This window comes from Periophthalmus magnuspinnatus, chromosome 1 (assembly GCF_009829125.3).
Source record: "Periophthalmus magnuspinnatus isolate fPerMag1 chromosome 1, fPerMag1.2.pri, whole genome shotgun sequence".
In the NCBI taxonomy this organism is placed as follows: Eukaryota; Metazoa; Chordata; class Actinopteri; order Gobiiformes; family Gobiidae; genus Periophthalmus; species Periophthalmus magnuspinnatus.
This window is the reverse complement of record NC_047126.1, coordinates 8,083,910-8,107,801: the sequence shown is the minus strand read 5'-3', so window position 1 is coordinate 8,107,801 and position 23,892 is coordinate 8,083,910. Positions and strand designations below refer to the sequence as shown.

The 23,892-nt window shown below is 39.2% G+C and overlaps 1 protein-coding gene across 4 annotated transcripts in view; it reads left to right on the top strand.

Moving 5' to 3' along the window:
- fat1a (FAT atypical cadherin 1a) overlaps positions 1-23,892 on the top strand; it is a 122,231-nt gene that overhangs the window by 77,259 nt on the left and 21,080 nt on the right. For all 4 annotated transcript variants that reach the window (XM_055227444.1, XM_033968097.2, XM_055227495.1 and 1 more), the window contains exons 9-17: positions 925-1,135; positions 2,399-6,451; positions 7,517-7,713; positions 8,511-8,664; positions 10,289-10,522; positions 15,486-15,872; positions 17,618-17,832; positions 20,821-20,958; positions 22,690-22,833. In XM_055227444.1, the coding sequence (XP_055083419.1) occupies positions 925-1,135; positions 2,399-6,451; positions 7,517-7,713; positions 8,511-8,664; positions 10,289-10,522; positions 15,486-15,872; positions 17,618-17,832; positions 20,821-20,958; positions 22,690-22,833 (5,733 nt within the window). The remainder of the gene's footprint in view (positions 1-924; positions 1,136-2,398; positions 6,452-7,516; positions 7,714-8,510; positions 8,665-10,288; positions 10,523-15,485; positions 15,873-17,617; positions 17,833-20,820; positions 20,959-22,689; positions 22,834-23,892) is intronic.

The following is a 23,892-nucleotide window of genomic DNA, read 5'->3' as shown; positions in this document are numbered from 1 at the left end:
AAGAACAAAGTAGTGATTCAAGAAAATACTAAATTTCTATTAAATACGTAAAAAAAAAAGTATTTGGGACTTAACTTAAAGAGTAGCTGTCAGGACGTAACATCTGATTTATAATTTAAACTTTGAATGTAATTGGAAGGACAAAACATTAAACAATGCAGAAAATCAAAAAACAAATAATGCTGAAAATAGAAAAATTAATTATATCCAAGCGGTGCAAGAAACACAAATGTCCAAATCTTTTATATTGTGAACATAAAGCTTTTGTTACTTGTAGACTTATTGTGAAAATAGGAACCAAAACCTTAACTTAAGTAAAAGTACTGTTACTTCAATAAAAATATTACTCAAGTGGGAGTAAAAGTATGCTGCTAGAAAAGTACTCTGAAAAGTATAATTTCTTTAAACGATTAACAGAGTAGTACCCACCTCCACCTAATGGTTGCAAGAGAATTTTGAACTCTACATGTACGACCCCAAAGTCTTAATATCTTGAATAATTTAAGTGCAAAGCTGTGGGAAGAGATGGGGGGCAGGTGAAAATAGAAATTTTCTGAGCAGTCAAGCCTCAAATGCTGGACAATGTAGGATTACTCAAATATGAATGAAGTAATCAAAATACAACTCTGAGAGAGCTAATGCTGAGGGAACACACGTATAACACAGAAGCTGATTTTACATAATGTCACCTTTAATCACCATAATATCAACGTGCTCAATCAGAGAAGGTTTCTCGTCATTTAAATAAAGATTAATCTCCTTTGAAAATAGCTGTGACATTTTTAGGAAAACCTCTTGAAGATTGTTATAGTAAACCTTTTGTAAAAAATGAATATTAATACGCTCAATCAGCATGATATGACCCGAGTAATGTCACCTTTAAAAGCTCAAATATATTCTGTATCATTTTTGAATTCCTTTCAGGTGCGAGACCAGGACATCCCAGTGAAGAGAAACCTCGTTCGCGTGATTGTAAATGTGGAAGACACCAACGACAACGCTCCCTGGTTCATCGGCACTCCGTACTCCGGCCGAGTCTTTGAATCCGCAGCTGTGGGCACGGCTGTACTCCAGGTCACTGCCCTCGACAAGGACAAAGGCCAGAACGCAGAGATCCTCTACAGCATAGAATCAGGTACATTATACTTTGACACTTGAAAATTGTGAAAAAGAAAAAAAAATGGAGTTGGCTTGTTCAAATATGTAAATGCATTCAGTAGCATATGAGTCATCCAGAGCGCCGCTGCCCACTGCATCTCGATCATGAATGGAAGGCTTGACTTTGAGCACAGAATATTGGAGACTTTGTCAGAGGAATTCCCCCTCAGATTTTCCCACGGTGCTGGCAACAACGACTCATGTTATATGAGAAAATGACACATGCATTGTTTAACTAAAAAAAAACAAAAGAACAAACATATTTCCATGATCATTTAAGACATTGTGGGCAGGCAAAGTAAATCGTAAAAAATTAACGATTGTTGGGCATGATTGCAGTTTAGGTTAACATTGAAAATTGAACAAATACATTTTATGGATTTAATTTGTAATTGTTGCCCATGATCTTAAAGGTGCACTGTGTAATTTATCTGGTAGAGGGTCGGCCACTTGTTTTAGAAGAAGAACAGCATACAAGAACAGCAACAATGCAAAAATGATCTATTTAGAATATTTTTAAGAGTTTAGAATGTTATAATAATATTTTTATTTTTTTTTTTTTATTGTGACGGCATATGTCTTTCTCCATCTGTCAGCAGCACTTCACATGAGACAAATTGTTTCTCATTTTGTTTTTACATTCAGGACAAATGTTGCTGTGTTGAGTCAATTAAATAAATAGTTTTTGCAAATCATTATTCAAATGTTTTATCAAAATGATTAAAAATGTCCACATATGAGGACATTCGTTTTACATCACCTTTCTCAGAAACTACATAATGTAAAAAGATAATTCTTTGTTTTTACACTCATCAGGTCCCAATCAGCCCAAATAACAAAGAAAAACTAATAAAGCATGTCATGCAAGAGCTCGGTTCTTAGGAGGTTAAACATATTTATCTCGCATTTATTCAGTTCAATTTAGTGTTTTCATTGCTCAAAAAAAACAAAAAAAAAAAACATACATTCTTACTGAGAGCGGGGTCACCTCTCCAGAGAACTGCCCTGTAACTTGGTCTGTTATTGTCGCCTGCTTGTTTTAATGGAGATAGATAACTTCCACTTCTTCAACTTTAACTTTATGTACGACGCAGTTTAAAAAAAGACTGCAACCCTCAACCTGCAAAATGACCTAATGTACCTTTAGAATGAAATAAAATTGTCTACTGGATTAAATAAGAGATTCTTTTTCATAAAACTTATATTCTTTTTGTGTTTGTTTGTTTGTTCTTTTTTCTAGGGAATGTGGCAAACTCATTCTCCATTGACCCTGTCCTCGGAACAATTACCGTCGCCAAGGAACTCGATCGCGGCAGCAAGACCCAATTTGAGCTCACAGTCAAAGCTTCGGATAGAGGGCTAACTCCACTGTCAACAACAACTACTGTACATGTCGCGGTAACCGTTTCTGACAATGCAGCGCCCAAATTCACGGAAATGGAGTACTCTGCTGAAGTCAGTGAATCTGCAAACCCAGGTACTTTTGTCAGCTTGGTCACAGCTGTCAGCCAGTCATCGATTTTCTATCAGATTAAAGGTGGCAACATCAATAACGCCTTTGATATAAACCCCAACTCTGGAGTGGTAGTGACTCAGAAGTCTTTAGATTATGAAACCACCTCTCAATATAAGCTCACGATACAAGCAACCAACATGGCGGGTCTATCCAATAACGCAACGCTTGTAATCCACTTGAAGGATGAAAACGACAATGCCCCAATATTTATCCAGAGCGAATTCAAAGGTGTTATCAGCGAATCTGCGCCAGTCAACAGCATAGTCCTAACCCCTGAAAACACTCCTTTTGTAATCCGAGCCACCGATGCTGACAGCGAACGTAACGCTATGCTAATCTACCAAATAGTTGAGCCCTTTGCGCATAACTATTTTGCCATTGACTCCAGTACCGGCGCTATCAGAATCACCACAGGATTGGATTATGAGCGCAGACACTTATTCCGTTTCACAGTCCAAGTCCACGATTTGGGAATGCCGCGTTTATTTGCGGAAAAGGCAGCCAACGTGACAGTCGAAGTGATTGATGTCAACGATTGCGGTCCTGTTTTTAGCAAAGAGCGTTACGAGGCGACTGTAATTGTGCCGACGTACAAAGGTGTAGAAGTCATTCGGGTTAATGCTACAGACGCAGATTCCAAACCCAATGCCAGACTTCTCTATTCTATCACTGAAGGTAACATCGGTGATAAATTCAAAATTGATCCAACTACTGGCATGATTTCAATCCAGAATGTCACTCAGTTGAGAAGCAGATACGAGCTCGCAGTTCGCGTCTCGGATGGCAGAACGGCAGCGGTGGCAACAGTGAAAATAAACGTTAAAGAAAACAAGGAGAGCAAATTGAAATTCACAAAACAATCCTACCGAGCTCATGTAGAAGAAAACTCAAAAGAGAAAAAGACTCTAGCGGTTATTGCAGCTGTCGGAAACCAAGTCAACGAACCGCTGTTTTACAAAATATTGAACCCTGATAGTAGATTCAAAATAAGCCACACTTCAGGGGTCGTCTCAACTACTGGTATTCCATTTGATCGCGAGACACAGGATAAAGTTGATATCGTCGTTGAGGTCACGAGAGAGGGAAACCCAGACGAAACAGCTCACGTTCTGTTAACTGTTACTGTCGATGATGTAAACGATAATAAGCCAATGTTCTTGAACCGTCCCTACCACGTCTTAGTTCAAATGGATGCTGAAGAAGGTCATGTAATACTCCAAGTTTCAGCTGTGGACAGAGACACCGGTGCCAATGCCCATATCCAGTATCAACTCAAAGAACATCTCGACCACTTTGAAATTACCCCGTCCGGCGAGATCCTACTCCGAGAGAAGTTTGACAAAGACTCTCTAAATAGGGATTTTGTTGTCGTGGTAATAGCGAGGGATAATGGAGAGCCATCTCTCTCTGCCGAAGTTGAAGTGACAATAACTGTAGTGAACAAAGCAATGCCAGTGTTTGAAAAGCCTTTCTATAGCATTGAAATCCCTGAAAACATCCAGCTGCATTCTCCTGTCCTCCACGTCCAGGCTAACGATTCAGAAGGTCCCCGTATAGTGTACACGATCTCAGAGGGTGACCCCTTCAAGCAGTTTTCAATCGATTTTAACACTGGAGTCATTCACGTAGTTCAACCTCTTGACTTTGAAACCCATCCTGCTTATAAACTGAACGTAAAAGCCACTGACTCTTTGACAGGAGCACATTCAGACGTTTTCGTAGATATTATTCTTGAAGATGTGAACGATAACGCTCCTGAGTTTCTCTCCAAAGTTTATTACGCGAACATTTCCGAAGCGTCTGTGATCGGAACGTCTGTGTTGCAAGTGGATGCCAATGACGCCGATACCGGTAATAATCAAGAGATATTCTTTCAGCTTAACTCGCCCTATTTTACGATCGATCGCGACACTGGGGTGATCTCAACTGCAAAAGAGCTTGATCATGAACAAATCCAGCAACACAAGTTAGAAGTTCAGGTTGTTGATCTCGGAGTTCCTTCTCTGTCTAGTGAAGTTATTGTGACTGTTGATGTTACAGACCTCAATGACAATGCACCAGTGTTTACAGAGAATGTCTACAACTGCACAATTAGCGAGTTGGCCCCAAGAGGCTATTTTGTCACACAAGTCCAAGCTTCTGATGCGGATAGCTCTGACATGAATCAGTTGGAGTTTTCCATTGTTTCTGGCAATGATGACCAAAATTTTGCAATAAACAAACAAACTGGAGCTATTATTGTGTCTAACCACCGTCGCCCACACATGCAACCGTTCTACAACATCACCATATCGGTTTCGGATGGCGTTTTCCGTACATCAGGAAATGTCTTAATAACAGTTGTTGGAGCTAACTTGCACAACCCAACCTTTGCACAATCTGAATATGTGGTAGAACTTGTTGAAAATTCACCTGCTGGTACTTTGGTAGCTGAGGCAAAGGCCGAGGATGATGACGAAGGCATTTACGGACAAATAACTTACAGAATTGTGAACGATTTGGCAAAAGACAAGTTTTCCGTTAACAGCAACGGCGAGATTTTCACTTTGGAGGTTCTTGATCGGGAGAATGCCATTGAGAAAGTTATTCCAATTTTTCTGGAAGCCAAAGATGCTGGTGGAAAAGTAGGATTCAGCACGGTCAATGTCATTCTCACTGATGTCAATGACAATTCCCCACAGTTCAGGGCAGCAGATTACAAAGCAACCATTGCCTCAGATGCCCCAAGAGGAACATCTGTTGTCAAAATTGCAGCGTCGGACATGGACGAGGGCACCAACGCTGACATAGAGTATTCAATCGAAGCTGAAGTTGAAAACGTTGGCGAAAACTTTGAAATTCATCCCACTACAGGCATCATTACAACCAAAGAAAGCCTAATCGGACTTGAAAATGAGCTGTGTGCTTTCTTTGTCAGAGCAAAAGACACTGGAAATCCATCTAAACATTCAGTTGTTAAAGTTCACATAAGAATTGTGGCACCAGAAACACCAATACCTAAATTTTCCGAACCACATTATCGCTATACCATTGCAGAAGACATGCCCATTGGCACAGAAATTGACGTAATTCAAGCTGAAAGTGAGCTACCGGTTGTTTACACTCTTGTTAGGGGGAACACTCCGGAAAGCAACGAGAATGAGGTGTTTGTGGTTGACCGAGATGCCGGAACGCTGAAGCTACAAAAAAGCCTCGACCACGAAACTACCAAATGGTATCAGTTAACTCTCATGGCCCAGACCAAACACGAAGACTACGACGTTGTTGCATCGGTTAATGTCAACATCCAAGTAAAAGATCTTAACGACAACAAACCTGTGTTCGAATCTGATCCGTACGAAGCAATCGTTGTTGAGAACCTCCCAAGTGGCACCCAAGTCATTCAGGTCAAAGCCAACGATCTAGACTCCGGGACAAATGGCCATGTTGTGTACAGCCTTGACCCCAAACAAAAGTCTCAGGAAATCTCCGAACTTTTTGCTGTTAATAGTGAAACCGGGTGGATCACGACTCTGAAAGAACTTGATCGCGAGAAAGTCGACGAGTATACCATTGTTGTCCTGGCAACGGATCAAGGAGACAAAATACAGCACGTTACAAGCACGCAGGTGGATGTCACTGTGGCGGATGTGAACGATAATCCTCCCCGCTTCACTGCAGAGATCTATAAAGGAACAGTTAGCGAGGATGACCCACCTGGAGGAGTGATTGCCATTCTCAGCACTACAGATGACGACTCTGAAGAGATCAACAAACAAGTCAACTACTTCATTACAGGTGAGTGATTTCTCTTCTCAAATGTGTTAAAATGTACGTATAGCTGAGCACATTTATTGAATAAGAAAAGGATAAATACACCATTCATTATTCAATTCTTTTAAAGTCACAGTATCTAACCTTAAAGCAAAAATTTGAATAATGGATGTTTTTTTATTGCACTGAAAAACGTACTCGTCCTTACTTTGAGAAGGCTTGCGTTTCGACAGACCTGACACTTACTTTTGCCATAATCTTTCACAGTACAGTAAAATACTTATCTGTCTCCATGAAGATTGTTCCAAAAGTATGGTTTTAACTTTCTTTTTCCATGGAATTATGCAGGTGACGTGCCACCTCCAGAAAGTTACATACATTTCCCTTAATATAACACTATTATATCGAAATAGAATTACATCATAGACATCATAATATGAGTTATCTACATTCGTACAGCTAATTTGTACTGCAATGTGGGACTAAGTTCTGTGAATATTGGACCATTTGATATCTTGGATGTATCTGACCAAAAATAGAAGCAAAAGGGGAACAGATAATGGGCAATCTTGACGTGTTTACTCCCTTTGTCTACACACAATTCATACTAAACCATTGGAGATTACGCTTGTATTGCACTTTATATGACAACAATATCTCATTTTCCAACAATTACACATTACTATTATCTGATCGGAGACAGATTTGGGCTTAATCTGTGGAAGCTCAGGCCAAATATTTGGAACATTATAATGCAAAAATGTATAATTATGTGGTCCTAATTAGCTTGTATGAATAACTTACTATGTCAAGTATCTATCAAGTAATTAAACACTTGAATTGTGAAAGGCTGTCAGATTTGTTTTCCTGGTGGGTAGAATAAATGTGGAGCAAGCATTTGTGTGGGAGAAAAAAAAACAAACTTGCTTTTTAATGAATACTTAAAGAATCACTTATAATTAATAGATTTTTAAGCAGGAAAGAACTCACTATTTAGCTTGTAATGGTTGTCTTCTTAATGACCCTGCTTTTAAGTGGGAGGTCGGAGTTGTTGATCACTCTAAAGTGCTTCTCTTTAACTCTGAACAGGAGGGGACCCTCTTGGGCAATTTGCAATCGAGCACATTGAGAATGAATGGAAGGTCTCAGTGAGAAAATCTTTGGACCGTGAAGAGAAGGACAATTATCTCCTGAACATTACTGCCAGCGACGGCATCTTCACCGCTAAGGCTGTGGTGGAGGTCAAGGTGCTGGATGCCAATGACAACAGCCCAGTCTGTGAAAAGGTACGGACTGTCTCTAGCAGTATTTTGCCGTATTTGGTTTATGAATACTTTAAATCAATACAAATCAGGTTGTTTTCCATTCCTAAATGACTTATAAATTGCTGTTTACATTTAGATTCATAGGGTTAGGTCTATACATTATAATATTAGTTATTTATTACAGTGACGGGTATGACACCTGCTTGTTTCTATGGAGTTTTATTCTTGCACTGAGCGGACTCTTCGCTTTATAGATCTGACCTGCAATTTGACTTTCTTATTTAATACCTTACTGTTTAACTTTTGAGGTAATAAGATTTCCCAGGAGACAAGCAGGTGGCAAACCATCCACCAGAAACTTTACATAATGTATGAAATTGCAAAGAAAACTTAAAGCTCAGGGGCAGAAATGAAACAGAAACAGCTCAATGTAGCGTACTATACTCTTGGGCTGAAACTAACAATTATTTTAGTAGTTAACTAGTCAAACTATGATTTTAAATAAAGTGTATTACTCTTGACAGTCTGCCTATAATGTCTATACAGCCCAGTCAATAGTTACGAATGTCAAAACATGATTACTGTTATTTAAGTTGAATGTCACTATTATAACAGTTCATTTCAGCTCTACTATACTCAATTAGACCCATTGCAATGATCAAAATGATAATCCAAGAACCAGGCGACCACATACTTGATTCTAACCATGGAAAACACTTCCTAACGAACTCCCATCCCTTTCCCATTCTTTTCCTTTCATCCCGTTTGATTCACTTGTGCATCTTTCTTTCCGCCCCCGCTGCGCCGTGTGCCCTCAGACCCTGTACAGTGAGACCGTCCCAGAGGACTCCCCCGCTGGCAGACTCATCCTCCAAGTTTCCGCCTCAGACGCAGACATCCGCTCCAACGGCCAGATCTCCTTCCTGCTCCAGGGAGAGGCAGCCCAACTCTTCATAATTGATCCAGACACAGGTGGGTTTCCCGGGTGCGGAAAATAATGTGATTCGAAACTAGGGACGTAACACTATCCATCTCATGGATACTATATTATTATGATATACATTTCACAGTATGATATTTATTGGGATATTCTATAGAGGCTAATAGAATTCTAGATACAATACTTTTTGCTTTTAAAATATCATGACAAGAATTATGACCCATAATCCCAGGAATTAAAATAAAAAAAATATATAATTCTTCATGTTGTTTGCAATGAGATGGATCATGGTTTATGTCGTTCCCCACGTTTATTAGCTGTTGCTACAATAAAACTGTGCATTTAATTAAAGGGGCTTGTAATTCAATATATTATGACAGACGATATTATTCTGAGACGTTTGACGATAGGATATTTTGGCTATTGTTACATCCCCATACACAACATGAAGAATTTATGATTGCCTTATGAATACGTCCAAACACGACAGAAGAGTGTGTGTTTATTTATGTTTTACACAATAAAAGAATATGTTTTTATGAGAAGTCGTAATATGGAATAACCACATAGTGTTAATGTGGCACTGGGGCTACACAGCGTATCCAAATCAAACCAAAATCACACTTTGAGTTGGCAAAAATGATTAAATCACCATTATTTACATAGTTGAATGTTTTCTGCAAAGAACAAACTATCCTGTGTTTTTATAGACGCTTGCTGTACTTGTAGTTTAGATTTCTTCCAACTTGCTCTGAAATGTATTTATCAGTTCATATTTCAGTCTTGAGTAGTTTACCATGTGCACTCTGGACAGAATCCAATTAGATTTCCCCCCTAAATCCTTCAGCCCCGTGGAGCACTGCATGGTTTTAATTAAACTTTGTGTAGTACAATCTTGTTTTATTGGTTATTGTTAAAGAATGAATGAAATATACCTAAGGAAAGTACCATCGCTAGAAGTTAAAAGCCCACAAATACATGCCATATATTCATTGCATTAATAAAAACTAAAAGCTCTTTCTTGCAAATATTTCAGATTAATCCCGTAAACCAATCTCTCCATTGGCTGCGGCGCTAAAAAATAGAAAACAATGCCGCTTAATCACTTCCATCCGGTTTTAAACAAATAAAACCTCTTAAACAAAGAATCACTATTCCAACTAAGCCTCAATATTTGACCAAGCCGTAATCCACATCTGCCATTGAACAAAAACTTCTTTAAGAACCAAAATTGTGTGAAATATTCTCAAAAATCTAACATTGGCTGCTTCATGTCCCACTGCACTTTAAGCTGCTTTTAGCTGCCAAGTCCCATGTTTTCTTCTCCATTTTGTCTCTCTTCTCAACATTCAATTACTTATTTATTTTGTTGTCTTCACTCCAGTCAGCCATTTCAGCCTTTTTTATGCCTTTCCCTTGGTTAGATACTGACCACTGGAATTATATTGTAAAGGGATGTAATGGTATAATAGTTTCTCAGATATGTTACGATATTGTTACAGTCCATTTCACTCCGTAGTTTTCTTGCGAACACACTGTACCCATCTACATAATGTTTTGTTAATGTATCCATGTGTGTCAGAGCGATGAAAACGTACTATTATTGATTTATTTGTTTAACCGTGCCCATTTTCTTTACATTTTTAAACCTCGTAGGAGAGCTGAAGACCTCTAAACCTCTGGACCGCGAGGAGGCAGAGGAGCACAGGTTCAAAGTGCGGGCGATGGACGGCGGCAGACGGTACTGCGAGGCCGACGTTCTCATCACCGTTGAGGACGTGAATGACCACTCGCCACAGTTCACCGCTGACCCCTACTCCTTCACCGTCTTTGAGAACACCGAGATCGGGACTTATGTGGCCAAACTGATGGCAACCGATGTCGACATTGGTAAGACAAATATTTGTACATTTGAGAAAGTGCTCTGCGGAAAGTGAATTTTAGGCATGATTGTTTTTGCTCATATTTGCTGGATAATGTGTATTTGATGGTTATTGGCAAAGTTATGATTGTTATTTTAGCATTTAAAGGGGTGTTATGTAGCTTTTTTGGTGGAGGGACATCTGCTTGTCTGTCACTTGACGCCTGTCTCCATGGAGATGTTATTTCTTTGCAAGCAGGTGGTCACTAATCAGAAAAGTTTCTTGTGCATTTTTGCCGTAAATGTTAATTGTATTGTTTTTAGCCTTTTATTTTAAGTAGAAAGGGTGATTAAAGCGCAGGAATTTTCTTTTTGGAAAGCGATACAAACCTTGGATTTGTAACTTTTAAAAACAACTGGGGGGTTGTCATTTTCTTTGCAAATTAGTTATAAATCAGTTATAAATACACATACATTCACTTTTGTTTTGGAAAAATGTTACTCACACATCCACAATTACTTAGAGTTTTATAAAGACAATGTTGTGTGTAATTAATCTTGTTCTGAACACTCCTCTGTGGAAGTATACATCTCCACATAGAGCTAAAACTCTGCTCACAACATACAGGTTATTATCTCCCAATTAGCCAATTGTATAACAGAAAAAGGCAAAAGGGAGGATAACAAATGTGAAATTTCATGAGTGATCAACCCTTCAAATTAAAAGCCCCATTACACTCTAATGAAATTTTTCCCTTCAGCCGCAATTCTCACAAGGCCTAAATGCAATTTTCCACCCGCCCGATGCACATCCACAGCTCTGCCAATGCTTCTTGTTTGTTTTACCTTTCAGGTTATTGCAGACTATTGACAGGGAGTAGACGACATTTTTTGCACCTGCCCGAGTTTGCGACAAGAATTAGATATATTTGATCTTTGTTTGCTCTATAAATGACACACGTTTCAGTTATTTAAAGCAACCTCCAGCATGCGTCTGTGCTGCAGCAGAAAGGCCAGAAACGTCAATGTTAAAGATGTACTATGTAACTTTTATGGTGGAACATCTGCTACCTGCTTATCTCCATGGGGATGATTGAATTTCCCACCATATCGCAAAAAAACATATCTATCCTGCATTTATTTCATTACAAGTGCTTTAAATGCTCAAAAATAACTTGAAAATATACATTGTTACTGTGATTGGGCTCGCCTCTCCTCAGATGTGACCCATAAGTTGACCTGATGAACTCCTCTTCATGGAAAAAAATCAGTTTAATGTCATACTGTGGAACATTTCAGACAAAGCATGGAATCCTCCACTAGAAAACTTAGACTGTACACCTTCAGAGACTAGTGCAGTTCATCACTAGGTTATGTTAAATATATTTATGATGCCTCAAAAAATGTGTTTCTTGTAAACAAAATCGAAAGTTACCCCCTGAGTTTTCTGGTTCTGCAGCCTACTGTTCGCCCATGAGAAAATTCCAACTAATTTGCTGCCAAAAATTCCATGCCTCTTGTACCGTACTCCCTTTTCCCCTACTTTTTCCTCATCTGACAGCTTGACAGTATTAAAGGGATGCTCAAACCTACTCCCTCAGAACACATTGGTAAACTGTGAAAGACAAGTATTGAGACATCTCTTCCCTGAGGCTCTACTGGCACCAAATTGCTTCCCACTTTGAATACCAAGGCACATGAAGCAAACGCTATAAAAACCCGCAGTTCAATTTCACCGAGGGGCAATAATTATTTAGAGATACCCCGAGTCGATGAAGCTGGGGATTTGATTTGACTTCCGTATCTCAAAAATGGCGTCATTTGGAATAAATTCGGGAGTTTTGACAAGTCCCGTGTCGCGTGCCGAGCCAACCGGCAGACGCATACATTGTTATTGACCCAGTTCTCTCAAATTTCACTCAAACTGTTTACTCGTCGGCCATCAAAATGCGATTGTAACCTTGCCCTTGGAGACTTGGTTTATCTCAATATTTGACGCAGTTTTGACAACAGCTGTTTTGGCCCACGGGTCCTACAGTCTGAATACATATTTGAATGGATTTTTATTTTTTTCAAATGTTATCTCCGGCAGACACAACTTTCTCCTCGTTGTAAGTCAGACAGTAAAGAAAAAAAAAACCTACAACCTTTGATTCGCGATAAACCAACGTTGCACGCATTGCATCTCATCATTTTTTTGTTTAACCTTTTTTCATTCGGCTAACGCGTCTTCGTGACCTCCACTCTTACCCGCCGGTTGCCGGGTTGATTCAGTATTCAGCGACGTTGCGGAGGATTTATAGATTTTCTGTAGCGAAAAGACAGGTTACAACATAAGCTGTCTATAAAAAGTCAAGGAAAAGCTTCAGGCTAAGTGTAAAGTTAGCATTAGTGGAGCAGGCAAGACAAGCATCGATTTGCATTAGTTGAATGTATTGCAGTTTGTCAGGGTCACGCTAAAAATAATAAGATTAGAAATTAACAAATGAAGTAAAAGATTATGTGAAAGTCAGTATGTCTTGAAGTTGTAGAAGTAACATTGATTTTGTAAACTTTTTTTGGAAAAGCGCCGTAAAAAGGGAGAAAAAGCCAACTAGAGTAAAGGTCATGTACTTGATTTTTCCCCATGCATTTAACCAAAATGTGTAGATATATCGTAGAAGCATCTCTCAAGGTCAAAATATGTCTGCTGTTTGATCGCTGCATCTAATTACAAAGCGTTTTAGTCACTAATCAGGAAGTGCGGGTTAGTGTGCTAGTTGCTGATAGCTTTACGGTTACGGCAACACTCAGCAAAAGCCAAGTTTTCCCCTTGTTTTTGTTATGTAAATGAATATAATGTAAATGAATTGCCTATTCCTTTTTCAGACTTGTGTATTTTGATTGTTTCCTTGACTTAAGACTGAAATGTCTGTAAAGAAATAAATAAAGCAATAGCTGTTCGGTTGTAAAGGTGAGGTGTCCATAGTGATCGAGACGGGCTGGATCTGAGGTGTTCGTACCGGTCGTGGAGAGCTGGGTCGGAGACGGAGGTGCAGAGTGGGTTCAGGGAGCGGGATCACTGAGGATACACGGACAAATAAACCAGAGCATGACACGAAGATGTTGGAAGGTGACGAGACGATCTGGCCCAGAGTGTCGGATCCTCAGTCCTTTAGTACTCACAGGTGAAGAGAGTGTGGAGGTGGTGCCAGAGTCTCCGCCCAGCTCCAGGATCAAACACAGAAGGGAGGGGGGAAAACACAAAAAAACCCAAATCCTGACACGCACAAATAATATAAGGTCATACTAAAGGAACAAAGTGTGCCGTCTTGATGGTGAGGAATCATTTACTATGTAGACGCAAACAACACAACAATGGCTGCACTATATGGAAACTATAGAATGTTTTTCCTTCTGGCTTTAACAAATCAAAAGACCCAAATTTTGAGAAGGTGCAAGCCGTAAATTGCTATGTAACGATTGTTTAATATCTGTGCATTCATCAAGGGCTGTAGCCAATTGGAATTATGATGACTAACGGACTAAAAAATGTATAAAATCTTCTTAAGACTCGTTTTTAATTCAAAAAATCTTCACAACGCAAGAGAAACAATTGATTTCTGACTTGTCAACTATAAAATAATTGATAGTTGCAGCCCTTGTGTAGCAATATTGCAGCTTTATTGGTGTAACAATGATGATCGTTTGTGTCTTTTCAATTTGAAGTAATAATACGGTACATCAGATTTCAGACTCAAAGCTAAATGTGTTTGGCAAACATTCATAGACCATGAGCTTTTATTTCAGCGCAGGCAACATGAAGAAATTACGGTTTAAAACTCTCGATCCTTTGACAGTAATGACGGCACTAAAGGCTTGTTAGATCAGGTTTGCCAAAAAGCTACCATTTCTACAATACCATTACCGTACCCACAATAACTCATAAATATTGAACCGTGACTTTCCAGACTTAACTCAAAACATTACACCGTTTTTTTTGGCTCGATTTGCCCTATCTCCTTCTGTAATGCGCCGTCATTAGCTACAGCGCAGATAAACAAGTCGAGCTATTCCCAAGTCAGAACAATTTCCTTAAGCACCATTATGTCTGGAGGATGATCAAACTGGCGGTAAGTGATTGGGAAGCGCGTAGGCAGGGCTCCCCCGCGGCCCCCTCTTCGGAGTGATAACGAGATCCGCGGAGGACAGGGCCACGTACCTGATGAATGGGAATATAATGGCAGATTCCAAATGGGGGCCACCTGCAGGAAGGCATTAGCATTATTATTGTGATCCGTCTCTGTCTCGTTGCTAGTAGCGTCTCTGCTAGTGGGAGGACGTGAGTTATGACAACGGCGCGGGTGAGACAGTTTACGGCTTCGGTTTATCAGAGGCTACTGAGGAAAAGACTGATGGGTCGGAGTGTCGACGGGAGGCAGCGATTTTAATCATTTAAGAATCGATACATCAGTTTAAAGGGAGGAGCGAGCTTTTAAAAGTCAAGGCCTTATGAAATTCTAATGATGTTGTCAAGTGACGAAAATGCGACACGTTGTGAAGCAAAATAAAAATATGAATAAATATAGAATGTGTTTCCATAAAGTTAAGGTCAAAGGTCAAAAATGTGGAAGTACAATGAAGTAAAGCCATATGATACAGGGATTGTTGGGAACCTTGTCTCTTGTATGTGGAAATTTGACCTTGAAAATATAATAATCTGGTGGATTTTTTCATTATTTTTCTATTTTTTATATATTGTTGAAAGAATACCTTGAATCTAGAATCTGTATATTTTGTTTCCTTGTTTATTTAAACTTCTATTATGTAAAATTGAACATTACCGATGAACAATTGACTAAAATAGATTGTTAGGCAAAAGTACGTTCTTACTCTGAGTGGGCTTGCATCTCCACAGACCTGACTCTTATTTGGCTTGGCTTGTCTCCGTGTGAAATGTTGCTGCTCTGACGTAAAACAGTTTTCATTTTTATTTACTTTTGTTTTTTCCAGGTCTCAACGCCGACGTCCTCTACTCCCTGGTTGATTCCGCCGACGGTTTCTTCTCTATCGACGAGTACAGCGGCGTGATCAGCCTGCAGCGCCCCCTGGATCGCGAGGTTCAGTCCGTGTACGAGCTAACGGCTAAAGCTACCGACCAGGGCTCCCCTCACCACTCCACCATGGCGCAAGTGGTGATCTCCGTCCTGGACATCAACGACAACCCCCCGGTGTTCGAGCACCGCGAATACACAGCCACCGTGGCAGAGGACGTCGCAGTGGGAACGCAGATCCTGAGGGTGCTAGCGGCGAGTCGGGATACGGAAGCTAACCAGGAAATCACGTACAGCATTATCAGCGGGAATGAGCATGGGATGTTCAGCGTGGATTCGCACACAGGTATGTCGTGTGTCATTGGATTTTGTGTTGAAAGTACATTGTGTAGTAGTTTTTTTTATATATATGAAATGAAAATACAGTTAATAGATTTAAATTTTTGTGTTGATTATGTTTTGCATGTTTTGAAGGAAGCTGCATTACCGTTTTAACCAAAGGAATATCAGCAAATGCCAGTTTAAGCGGGATTCAAAGTTTAAATTACTTTAAATTCAGTATTTTTGCAATGTTTTCTTAGGTTAAATGTATGTTATTTTAAGATATTTATTTATTAATTTAACAATCCATCCATTTTCTTCCGCTTATCTGGAGTCGGATCACGGGAGCAGAAGTCTAAGCAGTTAGCCACAGACTTCTCCCACCCCAGACGCTTCCTCCAGCTATTTAATAATCCCAAATTACTTAAAATGACATCGATCTGAATTATCTTCAAGCCATTTTAATTATAGTAGCTTCTAAAATTAAAACAAGCATACTGTATACCAGATTAATCTAGAAAGGCTATAACTCTTTTCATTTCATCTTTTTCATAAGTGAGAGTAATTGTAAATTGCCTAGCGCGTCGTTAAACCTAACCACAACTTTGCAATAAAAGAAATATAAGTTGTATTTTTAGCTGCAGGAGACATCAAAAACAACAGCTTTGTTTTTCTGACATTTGTAACTCACCACCAACTGTGTTCCCATCGTTTCAACAGATTTTAAAACAACACCCTCTTTTATGTCAGCTGTTACTGGCTCGCCGCACGGCTTCAGCTCAACAAAAAACACTCTTTATTGACGTGAAGCCATGCGAGTGCAAGACGTTTAGCTTAGCGCAGTTTGATTTATTTTAAATGAGTCTTGTGCAATGTTACTTGTGGTTCGCCGGAGTATTCAGACGCTCAAGAACTGCAAAATTTATGGCACTGGTAGTATTTTGTAGTAACGTCAAGGTGCTCCAGGATAAATGTTGGCGTGAGCTAAAAAACCTGGAAAAAAAACTTTATATAAAGCTACTATGATATGTCTAGTAGGTACCAATATAGTTTAATTACTACCGCTGCTTTCTTCTACTACAATTTCTGCAAATAGTACTTTTTTTCCATGAAGCAAGGATGTGGTGCCACTTTGCTAAGTTAGAAGTCGGATCTGCGGAGAGTCGAGTAGGCTTGTCACGATAACAAGTTTTGACGTTCGATAAATTACTTAAGTAAATATAGACGATAAACTATAAAACTGACACAAATGTATGACACTGACAAAACCCAAGAGCAGATTTAAACCACAAAAACTATTCTAGATTGACAATATTGTTAAAAAATTAAGATCGGTAATAAATAAACAGCAGAATGAAACACTTTATTTGTTCGTTTGCATCTGTAATGAGTTAAAAAGTTATTAATTACATTTTTTACGGCTTAAATCTTATCGTATAGCTAAAAAAAAAACCTAAAATTTCCCGGCAATGCAAAGAATTGAATCACAATCGAATAAATGCAAGATACATTAGGTACTGTGGAACGTTCCAGCCAAACCAATAACACCTCTAAGGAAGCAGTAACCAGAAAAGTTACACAGTTCACCTTTAAATGAAAAACTAGCATTTCTCAACATCAAAATCATCAGAAAATTGTACCAATATAATGATTTGCATGGTGTTTAACTCTATTTCATACATCTCCTCTCATAAAACCATACTTTTCTTTGCCGCCATATCCCAGCACCTGCGTGACCTTCCGTAATCACATTCTTTTCTGCATCCTCAGGCGACATCTTTGTGATCGAGCCGCTGGACTACGAGCTGTCCCATGAATACTACATCACCGTGGAAGCCAGAGATGGCGGCTCGCCCCCCCTCAGCGACATGGCAACCGTCAACATCAACGTGACGGACGCCAACGACAACGCTCCGGTGTTCAGCCAGAGCACGTACACGGCGGTGGTGAGCGAGGACGCCGAGCTGGGCAAGACCGTGCTGACGGTGAGAGCAACAGCATTTCCTATTATATGTTTTTTATAGTGGTTATATTGTGAAAATGTACTCCTCTGAGGTTTGAGCCATGTCAGAACGCTGCTACCTCATCAAAAATGTACCCCGAGTTGTGTGTTGTTTCATTCACACATGTTTGAGTAATTGAGTTATTGGGCTGTTTGTAACTCCAAAGCTCAAAATGCTCTGTTCCACCTTATGATGTCATGTGGTGGTAATTTTTAACAGCCACCTTTTATCTTTTGTTCAGTAGAAATGGGCAATTCCAGGGCTGAAATCATCCAAATGATTCTAGTGAAGGTGTATGGAGTTTAAAAACACAGTGCAGCACTTCCTGTATCACCACATGACATCACAAGGTGGAACAGAGTGTTTTCCGTGTGAGAGAAGAAATCAGCCTAAATCTGCAGCGTTTGTGTGTTAAACATGTGTGAATGAAACAAAACACAACTCCAGATGTGTTTTTGATGAGGAAACAACATTATAACAAACCAGAAAATTGCGTAATATGGGCTCTTTAAAGAAAAGTAGAGGAGGATTAAACCAAATGAAAATTAGGATTAGGAACCACCTTGTATCAGAAGTAGACCAGGACTAAAACAACTGTAAACTAGGATTAAATCAGTGATACCAAACCTTTTTCCTTCAAGTTTCTCCTGCTTATACTGGAGACTTGCACAAATGCACAGCAGTTGGAGATTTTTTTGTTCTTCTACCCCATTTCCAGTCTTATCTGTTGGATTTTTACTATTTAATCAGTTCAAATTGAATTTTTGACCTGACCCTCTAATGGTTTGAGGGTCAGGTCAGAGTCTAACCAGACAAAGCTCTGGTCGCCCCCCTAGGATGTCCTGCTCCTAAAGGTCAGGAACCACAGGACTAAATCAAGACCAGCTAGAACTAAAGTAACCAGGATTCAACCCAGACCAAATGAAATATGAATTAACTTTAAACCAGGACTGGATCTTTGGGAATCAGAATTGTTTTAAGGATTAAGCTTCGACCAAAGAACCAGGAGGAGCAAGGACCAAGGTGTGAACTGGGACTGAACCAGGACCAAACCACTATCTGCATCATCAGGACTACTTCAGAACTCACCCAGGACTATAGGACAAACCTGGACTAAAACTTGAGCCATATTTCAACCAAATCTCAAGAAAACGAACTAACATGAACAAAATATAAACCAGAAATACACTACCAGGCAAAAGTTTGGACATACCTTCTCATTCAATGTTTTGTTTTTTTTTTGTTTTTTTTTTGAACATGTGTGGAATTATGTTGTGTAAAAAAAAAAAAAAAAAAATGAAATAACTAAATATAGATGTGTCCAAATTTTTGCATGGTTGTGTATGTTAAGAAAAATGACAAAAACAGCATTAAAATTGCAGTAAAAAACAGAAATATCAACATGATGGACCTCAGTAATGATCAGTGTTAAAGTATTTCCTGGAAAACACTGTGGATAACATAAGAGTACCATTTTTTCTCCTCCTTTTCATTCGTTTCTTGCATCTTTAACTTTATAGCGCTGTTATTGTCGTTTTATATTTTATGAATGAAATAATATATAAAAATAATACATACATAAACACAAATTCGCAATAATTCAGTGATGTTGCCGCTTTTTGCTGGGGAAAAATAACCCATTATTCTTTTAACATGACGGACAATTTCTCATTTGTCAGGCGTGTAATAAGTTACCTCCAGCAAAATGTGTTTGTTCACAGCGCCCGGCCATCATTCACGTGTATAGAGTTTTCTGCTGCCCATATTTTTACACTTTGTGCCATGATGGAGACAAGCTTATGCCTATTTGTCATTGTCTCGGCATTAGATTTTAATACCTGCCGTTGTTGTCTGGTACTTGTTCACTGTCTGATGATTTCCCCCGGGGATGCCTTCAGTACGCGGCGCTCGGGAGGTTTTTAAGGCCGTGTCGCGCGGAGAAGACTGGCAGTGGGGTCGAAGTAATATGAATGAGAGTGGTATAAAGTATCAAGTGGTACAAACTGTGGTTTTACTAAATATTGAAGCTCAAAAAACATTTTATTTTATATTCCTTTTATATTTATATAAGAGATATAAAGTGAGACAAGCTTTTTTTACGCATAGGTTGAAGTGAACTATATATTTTGTGTAACTGTCAATACAATAAAATGTCTCGCTATGCTTTTAAAATAAAAATACATTTTATTGGCAAAGAAGCAAATATGTTCAGTTGGTAGTAATCATTAAAGGGCCTGTATCCATGTATTTGAGCAGCTCTTGAGGTCAAAATAAGTTCACTGTGTGCCATCTGAATCTAATTATACACATTTTACTGTCAGATAATTAGGAAGTGCTCCATTAGCATGTTAGTTGTGATATTTTCATTCACTCATAATCATAATCATTAATCATCTGTACCCATGCATTTGAGCTGCCTTGAGGTCAAAATAAGTTCACTGTGTGCTGTCTGGATTTAATTATATGCATTTTACAGTCAGATAATTAGCAAGTGCACCATTAGCATGCTAGTTGTGATATTTTCATTTGCTCATAATCATTAAATGGCTTGTATCCATGCATTTGAGCAGCCTTGAGGTTAAAATAAGTTCACTTTGTACCATCTGCATTTAATTATAAGCATTTTACTGTCAGATAATTAGGAAGTGCACCATTAGCATGCTAGTTGTGATATTTTCATTTGCTCATCATCATTAAATGGCCTGTACGCAAGTATTTGAGCAAAATTTGCCCCAATACACCTCTTGAAGTCAAAATAAGTTAACTGTGTGCTATCTGCATCTAATTATTTTACCGTCAAATAATCAGGAAGTGCATGTTCATTAGCATGCTAGTTGTTGTTAGCGTTACCCTGATGGCATATATCTTCTCTGGCCTTGTGTTGTTATTGGGATATTCTTATAAAAATACACACAGCGATGTAAAAACACCTCAACCAGTTTTGACAGCTCTTTGATTTCCCCTTTAAAGGTCGTCGCCCAGGACGCCGACGGCCCTTCGTACAACCACGTGCACTACTCCATCGCCGAGGGCAACCAGGGCAGCCCGTTCACCATCGACCCCACGCGAGGAGAGCTCAAAGTGGCTCGCCAGCTGGACCGGGAACGGGTATGGACACGACACAAACAGCCGACAGTTTCTACAACGCTGACTCCACACTTAGCCTTTAATCCACTGAGTAACTAATTGCAGAATCCAATTGCCGTCATGACATGGCTAATGAGGAAGCTCAATGTGCAGTTATTTTATTGCTCACAAAGGCAGCTTGGGCTATTTATGCTAATTGGCTGGGTTCATGTCCAGAATTTGGAAAAAAACGAAATCGTAGCTGGAGAGGGGTGATATAACTCTATAGTTTAAGAAGCGTTTTAAAAGAAATATGTCTTAAAGCACATGTGTCAAACTCAAGGCCCGGGGGCAAAATGCGACCCGCCACGTCATTTTATGTGGCCTGCGTGACTGTCATTTTAAAATAAGTCTGTGCTGCTTTAATGTGTGCACCGACCATAAACTAATGAGATTTTTCCAACAAGAGGAATTGAGAAATATTTGCAAATGATCCCAAAATGTTCAGGAAAATTGTTGGCAGTTTTCAAGAAAGGTGAAGGTGAATACAAGTGTGTTCAAGGAGGAAAAACCTGTATGTTTTTTGTGTTATGAGGCGCAGTCAGTTGTGAAAGTGAACTATCTACATCGGCATTTTGACACCAAACACGGAGCTAAGTATGCGCGCATTAGTCTTCAAGAAAAACAACAAATTGTCCAATAATTAAAAGGCTGTTTTTGAAGCTGAGCTGAAGGTCTGAGCAGATGTGCCCCGATACACTTTTAAAAATGTCAGTTTATCAGGGGATACGCAGTTACAGACAGGTAATATTTGCAACTTGACTAAATAATAAATATAGAGAGTTATTTTACAAGTTAAAAAGTAGCTACATTTATTTTACATGACACATACATTTAGTGACATTTTTACTGCCTCGCAATCAGATCTGGCCCTTGATGGCGGCCATTTTGCTCAGGTGGCCCTCAGTGAAAATGAGTTTGACGCCCCTGTCTTAAAGTGATATAAATACATAAAACAAATAACCTAAAAAATAAATTAAAGTTATTTTTGTTTGGCTTTGTATTTAAAGATTGCATCAACTCACATCAGCCTTTCTCTCAGGATTAAATAACACCACAAATTCTACGCTATTTTGTACTGATGAAGATGTTAAAGTTCCTGTTGCAATAGTGACTTTTTAAGGTTTAAACAAAACACATGAGTTTTGTTTCGTCTGTTTATATATGAGAGTAAACTTTCAATCCTCCCTTTCTTCCTTTTAAGCTGTGGAAAACCATGAAGCTCCCCCACGCTTTTAAAGTTCATACATCTTTGATCATGTCAGTGTTCACTACGCAGCCCGTCGTATGCGTATTTATACTTTATTTTAAGTGTGAGATGTGCGTTTTTTAAATAATACGAGTAAAACGGATGGAGGAAGCTAAAGAGAATATTGTTAAAATGCGGATTTTTGTTGTAATATGTTGAGTTCTAGGGTCTAGCCACAATAGAAATGCTCAGATTTAGCATTTGTGTGTTTACTTTTTGGATATTTCTTGCCAAACTACGATAAAATCAGTACGGAAATCTGACTCTTACCCCCATCTGAGAGTATGTCACCATCAGAATCCGAAAACCGCCAACAGGACCTTCAAATTCGTGCCAGTTTTTGCGAATTTTGCACAAGAAATTCCTCATAAACAAAACACACAGCATGTTTTCAGCATAAAACTTTTCAGCAAACTTGTCCTCCGCTAACTTTTAAACCAAGCACCCTTCCTCATTTCTTTCAGATTTCCGGATACAGTCTCACCGTCGTAGCCGCAGACAACGGACTCCCGCCTCTTTCCAGCACCACCATTATCAACATTGACATTTTGGACATCAACGATAACCCGCCCGTCTTCTCTCAGGCCAATTACAGCCTCATCATCCAGGTAAAGGGGGAGGGGCGCGCCCGCTGTGTACGCCCTGATCGCATTATCCGACCAGGGGAGAGTTCACGGAAAATAAAAGAACGTCGCTTGAAAGAGGGGTGGAGCAGAAAGAGGGATTAACACAGAGATATAATGGAGGAGCGCGAGAGGAGAATGTCAAGAAGGGAGCGAGGTGAGGGAATTGTAAATTGAAAGACAGAGGCTGCATGTTAAGTACGGCAATGCAGATAGGGATGGGAAGAGTGTACTGTAAAAAGCAGGAGGGGCAGATGCAAAGAAGAGAAAGAGAAGAGAAAGAGAAGAAAGACTAATGAGAAAATGAAAGGGAATTGAAGGGCTGTTTTGATCATTTCTGCACAAAGTGATCATTTGATGTACAATGTATTTGGGTATGGTATATTTATTTATCGTCATGAGGGACATTCTCTGTATTTGACCCGTCCTTCAGGGTCTATGGGTTAAACCAGGGGTGTCTAACTCAATTTCACTTAGGGACAATTTGCATAGATGTAAAAAAAAAAAAAAAAACATGACTGTGTAACTGCCTATCTACTGATAAACTGGCATTTTAAGACAGTCGTACATTTTCATTTATCTTGTCGCGGCCGCATAAAGTGACATAGTGGGCCAGATTTCGCCCCTGGGCCTTGAGTTTGACACATGTGGGTTAAACCATTCAGGAGCAGTGGAACCCATTTAGATATAGATTGGCTGATATTTGGTTTGTGCTCATCGACTGCGTAGAAATATGTATAAATCTTTATTTCAGAGGTGCCCAAACTCTGTTCATCAAGGGAAATATCTTGAAAAATATTGGACAGTGAATAATTCAGATGGGAGCATTAAACATACTTTAAATAAGGCTTGAAATATTATTATTAAGTCTGTATGACAATGTAATGTGATGTTATTTACATTATATTGATAGGATTACTCAAATTTACCAAAAAAAGAAAAGATTATGATCAATTGGGCCAAAACCGTGCAAAACGTTAAATGGAGCATTTCGTTATTTCTTATTTTGGCTTTATTTTTAGTAGCACTTCCACTACACGACAT